The sequence below is a fragment of the Micromys minutus genome (genome assembly GCF_963924665.1).
Source record: "Micromys minutus genome assembly, chromosome: 25".
NCBI classification, from domain to species: Eukaryota; Metazoa; Chordata; class Mammalia; order Rodentia; family Muridae; genus Micromys; species Micromys minutus.
The window spans coordinates 14,145,858-14,157,935 of record NC_137960.1 but is presented as its reverse complement, the minus strand read 5'-3'; the positions used below and the strand labels follow the sequence as shown (position 1 = coordinate 14,157,935).

Genomic DNA, 12,078 nt, shown 5'->3' with positions numbered 1-12,078 from the left:
TTGTCTTAGGAAACTAAACATGAGCAAGCACTTATGAAAAGGCAAAGGGGGTAGCAGGCTGGCTCACTGGGTAAAGGGCTGACTGTGAAAGCTGAGCAAGTTGATTGTTCCCTGGGACTCACTTAAAGGCAGGAAAAGGGAACCAGCTCTGTGGGAACATGGACTTGTTTGTAGAGCTCTGTTCAGTGTATATGTGAGAGAAAAGAGCCCAACAAATTGGACAAAAAGGGGGAAATCTAGCTGATTGTATTACAAATGCTAACTATGTTCCCCCAAAAAACTGCACGTTGCATCTAGGCACCTTCCCCCAATTGGTTCTGATTGGTAAATAAAGATGCCAACAGCCAATAGCTGGGGAGGACAGACAGGGGCGAGATTTTAGTTAGGATTCCTGGGCTTGGGACCAGGAGGAGAGAAGGGGAGGTTTGGGAGTGTTGGGGAGAGGAGAGGTGCCTGAAAAGAGTGCAGGACAGAGAGGCGAGTCCGCCCTGTGGAGGGCCGGGAGAGCACGGCCCAGAGGCTGTCCAACTGGGTCCAGGGCGGCCATGGGAGAATATAGAGTTTAGTAAGAAATAATTGGGATTAACCACATGGAAGTTAGGCAGTGTCCTAGCTACTGTGCTGAATACGGCATTGTGAAATATAAAGACTGTGTATGTGTCTTTTATTTGGGAACACAGATGATTAGGGCGGTAGCGACCCAGTGACAAGATAATTAATAATAATTAGTTCTACACATGCTCAATCCGTTCAGACTGGATTTCCTCAGGGCAGAACCACTGTGCTGTATGGCATGGTGATTTCTGCATTGGTCAGTTCCTCAAGGATTCTAATGTGGCCTTTGAAAACGTATCATTATTTTATTTTGGGTTTATTGTAGCATAGACTGACACCACTTAATGAGCGGTGGATATTTTCTCACTGAACTAAGTTTTTGTTATATACTAAAGTCTCACGCATACTTGACTCAAGTGTGCTTTAGTATCAGACAGTGTGCTTTCTGTTGGTCGTTTTTAAGGCTTTGGTTTTCCAGTTCTTCCTTATTTTCCTGTATGAACATTCCCGAGCAGAAACGAACCTGATGCTGAGCCTCCTTTATGGTTGGGACCGTAGGCACAAACCCCAGCACCTGGCACTTCAGGAACTTGAGAGTTGTTTATATGGTTTAAGATGGCGGGGCTGTACTGTAGATGTGTTTCAGTAATAAATTGCCTTTACTGTAGGTGCTGACATTTTGGTATCAAGCTAGTTTGGAGATATGACTTGGGATATTTTATGACCATGGTGACTGTAATTGCCATCTGGATGCCATCTGTGGCTGTCTTGTACTTGCTAGCCAATCAAACCGTGTGTGTGTCAGGGAGGCAAGATGCACATGGGTGCAGGAGCCTGGCCTCAGAGCTGAAGTTACAGGTGGGAATTGAACACGGGTCCTCTGCAAGAGCAGTATAGCCCCCCACCCCCTTTTCTCAGACAGTGTCTTTATATATAGCGTGGCTCCTCCCACCCCCGCCTCTGGAACTCATTGTTAGGCTGGCCGTGAAGTCACAGAGTTCTTCCTGCCTCTGCCTCCTAAGTGCTGGGGTCAAAGGTATCCATCACCACACCTGGGCTTCAGGACAAGCTCATAAGGGCTGAATCATGTCTGTAGCTCGTAGTTTCTTTTTCTTATCTGATTGCATTTGTTAATGACTAACAGGATCAGAATTATCTGTCTGTCTACCTACCTACCTACCTATCTATCTATCTATCTATCTATCTATCTATCTATCATTTTAGTTTTTCAAGATAGGATTTCTTTGTGTATCCCTGACTATCCAAGAACTCATTCTATACCAGGCTGGCCTTGAACTCAGAGATCCACCTGCCTCTGCCTCCCAGGGGACTCTAGAATAATTTTAGATGGAAAGAAAGACAAAAGACATTGTATCCAAAACACTCTTTATGGAAGCTTTTGCTTTTGTTTTATTTTATTTTATTTTTTTGAAGACAGCATCTCCTATAGCTCATCCTGGTATCTTTGCTGTGTAGGTGAGCTCACCTTGAACTTCTGATCTCTTTGCCTCTGACTCAGACCAGGTGCTGGTAATACAGGTGTGTCAGCCACGCCTGCTTTTATTGGTGCTAAGAGTGAGCCCAGGTCGGGTTGAAATACCACTGTGTTATTTTCTCCCACCCCCACTCCTCTCCACTTTAACGTCCCTTTCTGTAGCAGAGTTTTGTGTAACTTTTTGTTTTAAACTTGCCATGTAGCCAAGGATGACCTTGAACCCCTCACCCACTTCTACTCCCCCAAGTGTTGAGCGAGGCAGGTGTCTGTAAATTCAGCTAAACTTAAATATTAGGAAATGCTTTCCTCTTGGCTATGTAAATTCGGGGTTAATCTTGATGGCTTGAGATAGATAGTTCTATCATTCTAAACATCTTTGTTAGTGCTAGCAGCTTTTCAGAAGTGGGACATCTGAATGCTAGGTGCTCTTTCAGCCTGTGTTCCTGTGGCTGATTCTCTGTCTTTGGGATCTTGCACCTAGCTGCGAAACCACGCCCCATGGCCCGGGCGCCCCATATTGCTGTTTGAATGTCCACTGTTCTTTTATTTTGACAGGTTTACCATCTTCACTCTGACAGCTATGAGACACAAAACCAGCACTATGGAAGAGGACTGACGAAAGAGACTCTGAAGGAAGGTGAGCACCGGAGCCGGTCTGGCTGCTGCAGTCAGCAAGATGGCGCTCGCCACGTTTAATTCTCCTTTGGACTAACGAGGCAGCGCATAACCTTTTAAATTAGAAGTGCAGAGAGACAGAAGCGTGTTTACCATTATCCCTGGACCCTAATATACCCAAGTGTGGGTTGTGAGTGCCCTCCGCTTACACCCTCACTAGTGCCTTATAATACGGCTGCTGGCACACTTGCTTCCTACTCCTGTGATAAAATCCCTAAGACAACCCACCCATGAAGGAGCCTTTATTTTGGTTCAGTTTCAGAGTGTATCTGGTAGCTCCTTTGCTTTGGACACAGCAAGGCAGCAGACATGGGGAGCAAATCTGTTCCCAGGTGACCAGGAAGCCCTTTATGACCCCTGCCTCTCAAAATCCTACAACTGCCCCAGCCCCGTACTCAACATGGGGTCGCAGGAGCTATTTCAGAGCTGTTCTGGAGCCTCGTGCACTCATTCAGGTACAAAGAGCTGAACACTGTTGTCCAGTTCGATGCCAAAGCTTTAAATTCACACTCAGCTGGCCCGGCACGACACACGCCTGTAATCCCAGCACAGGTGGGATTAAACTATAAATTAATAAAATGTAGTAATTGTAACTGGTATTTAAATTGCTCATTACACAAGAGGCTTTAAGGTGCTGTTTTCGTGTGGGCTGCGTTTTAAAAGCTGCTTTTGTGTGGCTGGGTGACATTCGAGCTTCTAAAGCTACTGGTGAACAGGCAGGAGGTAATTTGCTTAATAAGCCCATTGACATGTGTGCTTTGGTAGAATTCTGGTGACCCAGACATTACAACAGGGCATTCTGCCTTTTAAGAATTATCTTATGTTAGGTTATTTTCAGCTCTATGAAACGAACTCCTGTGGAGTTCTCCGGAGGGCACTGGTGTTGGATACAGAAAATATGTCTTCTTGTAGTTTTGAGCTCTGTTCCTGTCTTGACATACTAGATTAAAGCAAACTGGTACTTAATTTGACTATTAAAAAATACAGATTTTACTTCCTGAGCTGTGGTTTCCTGGGCTGATTTAATTTCTTCTTCTTCTTCTTTTTTTTTTTTTAACATTGAAAATAGGTTAAAAAATACTATATTCTGATTACACTTTCGTCTTCCCCTCACTTCCACCCTGATGTTTTCACTTTTACCTATCCAAATCCATACCTTTCCTTTCTCTCATTGGGATACAAATATCTGTCTGTCTGTCTGTCTGTCTATCTATGGACACACACACATAGTGGTGGGACACATCTTTAATCCCAGTAGGTGCATCTCAGTGAGTTCAAGGCCAGCTTGGTCTACAGAGGTAATTCCAGGACATCCAGGGCAACACAGAGAAATTCTGTCTCAAAAAAGAAACCAAAAAAACCAAACTTTGTTGTCGGCCATCTACTGCTGGTCTTGAGTTCTTTGTATACCCAGTGAAACTCCACTGGAGGAAACGGATTTTCTGAGAGCAGTTATCAACTGGCGAGCGCTCCTGTGTCAGGGATGGGGACCCTGTGTCCCCTTCCCCTCTCGGGGCTGGAACCCCAGCAGGCCCAGACCCAAGCCAGCTCTGTGTGTGGAAGTTTCTGGGTGTTCATATGTGTGGTCCTGCTATGTTCAGAAGGCCGTGTTTCCTTGGAATCTTCCTTACCAGCTCTTACGCTGCTTCCTCTTCTTCATCCCCTAACCCCTCCTCCACAGAGTTCCCTGATACACGAGGGGAGGAACTTGATAGTGATTCTCATTGAGAACTGAGTGCTTCAAGTCTCTCACTTTCTGCACATTGTCCTGCTGTGGTCTCTGTATTTGTTCCCATGCCCCGCAGGAGGAAGCTTCTCTAGTGACACCCATGCTGAGCACAGCACAGCGTCATTCCAGGTCATCAGTAGTTGTTGGTCCCCCTAGGTCCTGGCCTATCTGGTCTCTGGTTCTTGGCCACCTGAGCAGTACTGGGGATGGGTTCCATCTCACAGAGTGAGCCTCACCTCAAATCAGACATTGGTTGGTTAGTCCCACCGTTGTATATCAAAGGGTTCATAACTGGGTTGTGTGCAGAACACGTGCGGTACCATAACCTTTAGTCATTAGGGGTAAAGGCTCTAGATAGGATCAGCCCGACTTCATGTCCAGCAAGTTGTGCAGGTATTTCAGCAGTAGGGCCTTACTTATCAGCTTCTGCATAGCAGTCAACAGGCTTGGCAATAGCCTGAGTTGCTTGGGAGTTCCCACAGGGTTTCTTTGGCCAACAACTCAATTAAATGTAACCCATTCCTTCAGCTGGAGGCCTCACTTGGTGGTGAGAGATATCCAGTTGGAGCTCTGTCTCCCAATTATTTGGCAATTTACTTTAGATCACCTTCATAATAGGAATATGTTTTAGGAAGCTTCTGTATTAGGTTTCCATACAACCTCTCGAATGGCCTCTCCCTGTCTTAGTCAGTGATCTATTGCTGTGGCCATGGCAACCTTTATAAAGGAGAGCATTTCGTTGGGGCTAACTCATGGTGGGAATATGGAAGTGTACAGGCAGACATGGTAGTTCTACCGGATCTGACGGCAACATGAAGAGAGAGCCACTGTACCTGGCTTGGACTCTCGAAACCTTAAAGCCTATCCCCGGTGACACACTTAGGCCACCCCTACTCCACAAGGTCACACCTCTTAATCCTTTCAATTACTGCCGCTCCCTGGTGACCAAGCATTGAAATCTGTGAGCCTGTGGAGGCCACACCCACCCACACACACACCCGCCCCCAGTAATAACCCTAGTTGTCCTCCCTAGAGTGATCAACTCTTCTCATTGGTCCCTTACTCAGGGTAACCTCTGTGATTACCTGTACTGTGGCCTGTTTATTGAAGACTGTCATTCACATATAAATGAATGCACCCTGTATTTGTTTATTTTGGGGTCTGGGTATCCTCACTGAGATGATTTTCTTTTCCCCAACTCCATCCAGTTACCTGTGAATTTTATAATTTCTTTTTTTTTTAAAACAGCTGAGTAATATTCAATTTTGTAAATGTACCACATTTCCTTTATTCATTCATCTGCTGACATATCTCTAGGTTGTTCCCAATTTCTGGCTATTATGAACAGAGCAGCAGTGAACGAGGGTGAGCAAGTGTCTCTGTAATAGGCTGAAGCATCCTTTGGGTAGATGCCCAAAAGTGATCTAGCTGGATCTTAAGGTTGATCTATTCCCAGCTTCCTGAGGAACCACCCCACTGATTTCTATAGTGGCTGTACAAGTTTGCACTCCCACCAGTAATGGATGAGGGTTGCCCTTACTCCACATCCTCTCCTGATGAGATGCATCAGGAGAGCTGCCACTCGTTTTATTGATTTTGGCCATCTGACCGGTGTACCATGAAATCTCAAGGCGGTTTTGACTTGCATTTTTCTGTTGAGTTTATTTAAAAGTTTGTCTCTTAGTGGGAACAAGTTATATACAAGCAAGTTGCCTAAGCTGTACATTCCCAAGTGTGATTAAATAGTAAGGTGTAATTTACTCTATTATTATTATTGGTGGTGGTGGTGGTTTGGGTTTTTGAGACAGGGTTTCTCTGTATAGCTCTGACTATCCTGGAGCTTATTCTGTAGACCAGGCTGGCCTCAGAAGTCAGATGTACCTGCCTCTGCCTCTGCCTCCGCCTCCCGAATGCTGGGATTACGGTGTGAACTAGCGTCACCTGGCCAAGGTGAAGAATTTTATCTGCTGTGAGCTCACTCTACAGGTGCAGGGGCGGCACAGTTTAACCCTGACTCTGATGTATTTCGCTACAGGTGTCTCCAAGTTTTTCCACAATGGCTTCTGTTTAAGAAAAGATGCGGTTGCAGCCAGTATTCAGAAGGTCGAGAAGATTCTCCAGTGGTTTGAAAACCAGAAGCAGCTTAACTTTTATGCAAGTTCTTTACTGTTTGTTTATGAAGGTTCATCTCAGCCAGCTACTACAAAATCAAATGATAGAACTTTGGCGGGGAGGTTTCTCTCCAAAGGACCCCTGTCGGATGCGGATGTAGTGGAGTGTAATAACAATTTCCACCTCTTCAGCTCCCAGGCCAACGGGACGTCAGTAGGCAAAAGCTTATCCAAGGCGTACTCAAGGCACAGAAAGTTGTATGCAAAAAAGCACCAGAGCCAGACTTCCCTGAAAGTTGAAACTCTGGAGCAGGACAACGGGTGGAAAAGCATGTCCCAGGAACACTTGAACGGCAACGTGCTCTCCCAACTGGAAAAGGTGTTCTACCACCTTCCCGCGGGTCGGCAGGAGATCGCGGAAGTGGAAGTGCGCATGATAGACTTCGCTCATGTGTTCCCTAGCAACACAGTAGATGAGGGGTATGTTTACGGTCTGAAGCATCTAATTGCCGTGCTTCGGAGTATTCTAGACGGTTGAGTCTTGCTGCAGTCTGTGAAGGAGCGGGCCAATCACCACGGAGAGCTGCAGGCGTTAGCCGTGCACCTGTTCTGCTCTGTAAAATAATTTGTATTGTGAGTCAGCGTTTTATTTGTCTTTATACTTTTGGTAGGTGTTTAACTTTTTTATATTCTTACTCAGGAATACTAATTTGTTCATTAGAAAACTATGAAGAATAAAGAAACAGGAATGTCGAGCAGGGAACGTGTGGGACACGGAGCAAACAGCTGTAACACTTGCAGAAATCACTACGCAGGCCACATAGCTTTCTGTAGCCAGTCACCATGCAATCTGTCCACCCAGCCTTGCCGGTGAGCCGACTCTGAACTATGACCTTACCATCCTAAGATCTAGAAAGTGTCCCTAAAACTGGAGAACATTTTACACAGAAAGGAGACTCTGTGGGTTCTCTATTAACGGCAGAGCGTGTGGCGTTTGAAAGAACGGTGCTCAAATGGCCGCGCTGTGCTCCACCAGCAGGGCTCCCTCCAGCCCCTTCCGTGCTCAGCGCTGAGCATCATGGGAAGAGGGCGTGGGTCACGTGGCCAGCGGCAGCTAGGGCGCAAATTTTCCTCATTAGTCTCAAGAGAGATTATGTGTAAAGAACACATTACCCTTTTTCTTTCTTTTTGTTCTAAAGAACCTCATTTATGGAAAAGTCTTCATAAACTATGTTGTGAGAGCTGTCATGAAGCAGAAAATGCTCTTTATTACCAGTGGGAGTCTTAGGAGTGGGGAATGATGGGAAATTTGTTTTTTTTTTTTCTTTCAAGTTTTGAGAGTCTTTTCCGTTTTAAAAATCCATTAAAAAATGTATCCCCATTTACTTAGCATAAACATTTCTCAGAATTGGTTAGACATCAACAGAACGCCGTGCCCGGTGCACTGGAGGAATCCTGCTTAGGTCTCACCCCCGTGGTGCCTAACAGAAAGATCCTAGTTAATGTCACTGGGAGCAACAGGCACCTGACTTTTCCTTGGGGGGAGAGGGTGGGAAGATTTGTAAGTGTCATGCCTGTTTTTACCAGTTCCACCGTTTTCAAAGTAACAGTTTATCGTGAAAGCATTTTCAAACCCGAGATTCAATTTGCAAATCCTTTTGCTGTGGAGCTGGGCTTGCTTGCACTTTGACCCTCTGATGTGATAAAATAACCGAACAGCTTGTCCCTTCTGGACAGTAGCTTTGAGTTATGACCTGACATATTTTTTTTCCCTCCTTTTAACCGGTTTTCCCTGGAGAATTACAAATCAAACTGCTAAATCCAAGAACCATTTTCTGTAATGTGGAGGGACTTTTTCAGTTCAAACGTAGTTGGAAATGCCCGCACTCAAACGGGAGCCCGGAAGGAAGGAATGGGTCATTAACCGGAGTAGGTCTGGTTAACGTGCCTTTTGGGGGTTTTCTCCAGGAGGCTGCAGGTGCTCGGCAAGAACGTCACATTCTCTGCCCAGGTGTGGACTGACTATGGCTAATTTTGTTTCTCCCATTTTGTGGGAGTGAGTTTCAAGTGATAATTATTACGAAACTTGAGTTTTACCGTTTTTCTTACAATATTGACTCGTTATCCGGGTGTGATTCAGGAACTCTCAAGCCTATCTGGTGAACACTATTTTGAATCTTAAGAGGCAGTTTGAGATGGCATCGGCCTATACACAAAGTATTAGGAAACCCGTATTCGAAGCTTTGGGAGCACTTCCGCTCAGTTAAGTCTTTGATCTACAGCTGTTTCAAACATTTTGGAAGCCAGCATCCTGCCTTTCCCACAACTAAGTTTTGTCTGAATAAAACAGGAAGTGATTCTTATCCCTGCTTCTCAGGGAAGGGATTAGCATTCGGTTCTTCTCGTTTACATTTTACCTGCTGCCCACCTTGTGTTACTTTGTGCTCTTTGACATGATGGACATATGTGTGACATCATCAACACGAGCGTGACGTCAGCAGCCTGTGGCGGGCGTTTTCCTGTCTGTCCTGTCTTTAAAAAATGATGCTGAGATTTGCCACTTTGGGGAAGAGGCATCTATCATTAGCCACACATATGTGAACACACAGATAATTAAGGAATAAGCAAATGAGGAGGCGGTTTGAACCCCACCCCCAACATTAGTGTGTTCCTTATGGGATGCAGTCGCGGAAAGGACTTTTAAAGAAATTGTGGGTGTGAATACATTTCTCAAATAAAAAGCTTAAATTGTAAAATAGTTTTATAATAAAGTATTTACATTAATTATTTTAATATGGATAGAAGTTGCATAAATTATAATTGTTGAATATTTAAAGTCTTACAAGAGAGTTTTGAAAAGTGTATGTAAGTGGCTTTGATGGCCGTGGTGTTAAACTAGTATGGGATGCTTTGTTTTGCGTGTTTGGAGGGGGCCTGGGCACTCTGCCTGTCCACACTACATACAGATTGCTACTGTGGCCCTGCAGGCTGCTTAGCAGAGTGAGTACCAATTCGCACACGCCGGTGTCCTGTGATGCGGATCTTCACCATCTCACAGTGATGCCCTTGCTGTCAGGCCTATGAACTATCGAATTGATAACATTTGGGGGGGAAATGAATTTCCATAATTACTTCCGTTGCAATCTTTGTGTTGATTTTAGAATTTGTAATATGTAGGTGGGAGGAAGGGCTGAACTGTGAACTGACTGGCTCTGACTGTTAGTACCACTCCCCTTGAGGTCTGATGTCTAAACTGGCTTGCTGAAACAGCCATTTACACAGCTGTCCTTCTCTTTCAGACCTTTGACTGGTTTATTTTGTGTATTCGTACCTTCCATTGCCCTTTGTCTTGCCCCCTAAAATGGTCCATTTACCCAGAAACATCAAGTCCCTTTTAAGAAAGGTCTGTTTGGTTACCCTCAGGGTGGAGTCTGGGGGTCTGGCCCCTCAGGTCACTCAGACTCAAGCCTGGACCACCTCAAGCATTCTCAACCACTCTCCCTGACGTGTGCATCTGTGAACCAGCCAGGACTGACCATTTCAGGCACCCTGCCTAGGTGGAGAGCCTCATAGGGACGTCTTTAAAGCAGAGATACACAGACACCCGTATTGAAAGCTGTTAAAGATAGTGTTTTGTGAAGATTGAGTGCTAAGTAGTGAGCTACAACCGAGGCAAGATAATTTGGGGGCGGAGATTGAGGGAAGGTGAGCTGAGGTTAGAAGCCCAGAACAATTGCCCCCAAGTTGGCTCTCCAGCTGTGTGACAGTTACGCATAAAACAACCTTAAAAAGATGCTCTTAAGACATGTTCGTAAAGGTACGTTCAGCCTTCACCTTTACAATAATAGCACAGTGTGACCGTGGTAGCTCCTCACTAGTGCAGACCTTTTTAGACCTCACATTTTCAAATCACTGGGATCTCAACTTTGTCAGCGGACACGGAGGTATTTCTTGACTTCAGAGCGATTCTATTATCACATCCAGTACTGGTATCTTGAGAAAGATTCAGCATCTTTGCTGTCAACGTTGTGTCTTCCTGCTTGTTTGGATAGCTTCCGTTAAAAGCTACCATGGTTTGTGCCAGTGAATCGGAGAGACAAGTTCAAACAAACAAACAAACAAAAAAGTGTGGTTAAACTTTGGCCTGGTGTCTGCTTAAAAGTTTAATTATTGAAGGTGGGGTTTCTGGTGCCCTGTAGACAGGGAAAAGGCATACTCGGACACTAGGCTGTGGATCTGTGGTGAAAGATGGGAAATTGCGCCCACGTTGTGTTTGAAGTGGCATCCAGGCAGCAGTGCCAGTCCCCCTCACTTGATGAATGAATGTATTGTTGTACTTTGGTGTAAATGTCTCTGGCTTTTTTTCTTTTCTCAGTGTTTGTAATTTGTACTATTGATGGGATATTCTTGGAGTGCAAGGCTCATCACTGTGTTTCTAGAACCATCTAATGTGATATACCAATTTTTATAAGCGATATTTAGATAATTCTAATAACTGTACATTCAACAACTTATTAAAATGTTTTGCATTGGAGTTTTTTCCGTTTGATTACCGCGTCTGAACAAATGAAGGCTGGTGTGAAAGATATCCGGGCTAGAGAGATGGCTCAATAGTTAAGAGCACCAGCTCTTCTTCCAGATGACCCAGGTTCAATTCCCAGCACCTTCATGGCCGCTCACATACGGTTTGCCTTAGAGGACAGTTCCCCCTACTCTTCCCTTGTAACTTCAGCTCCAAGAGATCCCACCCCTTACATACACAGACATGCAGGCAGAATGCCAGGGCACATAAAATAAAAATGAATCATTAACAACAAAAAGACAACTGTTTGGGCACTGTGGCATACACATGGCGACGAAACAAGCCAGTCCAGGCCAGATTAGGATTTTCTAAAGGCAGGCTTATTGGGAAGCTGCTCCGGGGCTCCAACACTAGGGTTGTCCCCATGGGGAGGAGTTGCGGGGAGAGAGCCAGAGAAAGGGTGTTGGCAAATGTTTGGATCATGTAGGGAGGAGCCACGGGGGAAGGGCAGCCCAGCCCCAGGGCTGGAAAACTCAAGGTTGGGGGCGGGGTATGCCAGCTAGGACTGAGGAATGCTGGGAGAACCTGGGGGCTTGGTCTGCTTTGCTATGTATAATAGGCACATCAGTCCCTTGTCTTGGGGGTCTGAAACCAAACGGCGCATGTGAACTGCTCGTGCTGTGATAGACTTGAACAGCAGAGGACAACTTTGGAGAGTCAACTCTTTCCATGTTGAGATCTGGGAGGCTTCTGTGGCATCTTATTGCACATCAAGCTATCTTGCCTACCCACACTTGGCTTTTAAATGAGGCTAGCCTTGAACTTTCGTTGTTGATGAGGATGGCCTTAAATGGCTGATCTCCCTGCCTTCACTTCCACGGGGCTGGGTTTACACCTAGATTGAGATTTTAAAAACAGTTCAGTAAGTCTTTCTCAAGACTCTGGTTCTCTCTGGAACTGAGGAAAAGCAAGGGGTTGGACCAAGTCGCTC

General features: G+C 45.3%; 1 protein-coding gene across 3 annotated transcripts in view; it reads left to right on the top strand.

The window, feature by feature from the left end:
* The window catches only part of IPMK (inositol polyphosphate multikinase), a 35,403-nt gene extending 24,304 nt beyond the window's left edge, over positions 1-11,099 (top strand). For all 3 annotated transcript variants that reach the window (XM_080938282.1, XM_080938283.1, XM_080938281.1), the window contains exons 5-6: positions 2,606-2,687; positions 6,490-11,099. In XM_080938282.1, coding sequence (XP_080794408.1) covers positions 2,606-2,687; positions 6,490-7,103 — 696 coding nt within the window. In that variant the 3' untranslated portion in view covers positions 7,104-11,099. The remainder of the gene's footprint in view (positions 1-2,605; positions 2,688-6,489) is intronic.
* Positions 11,100-12,078: the final 979 nt, after the last annotated feature.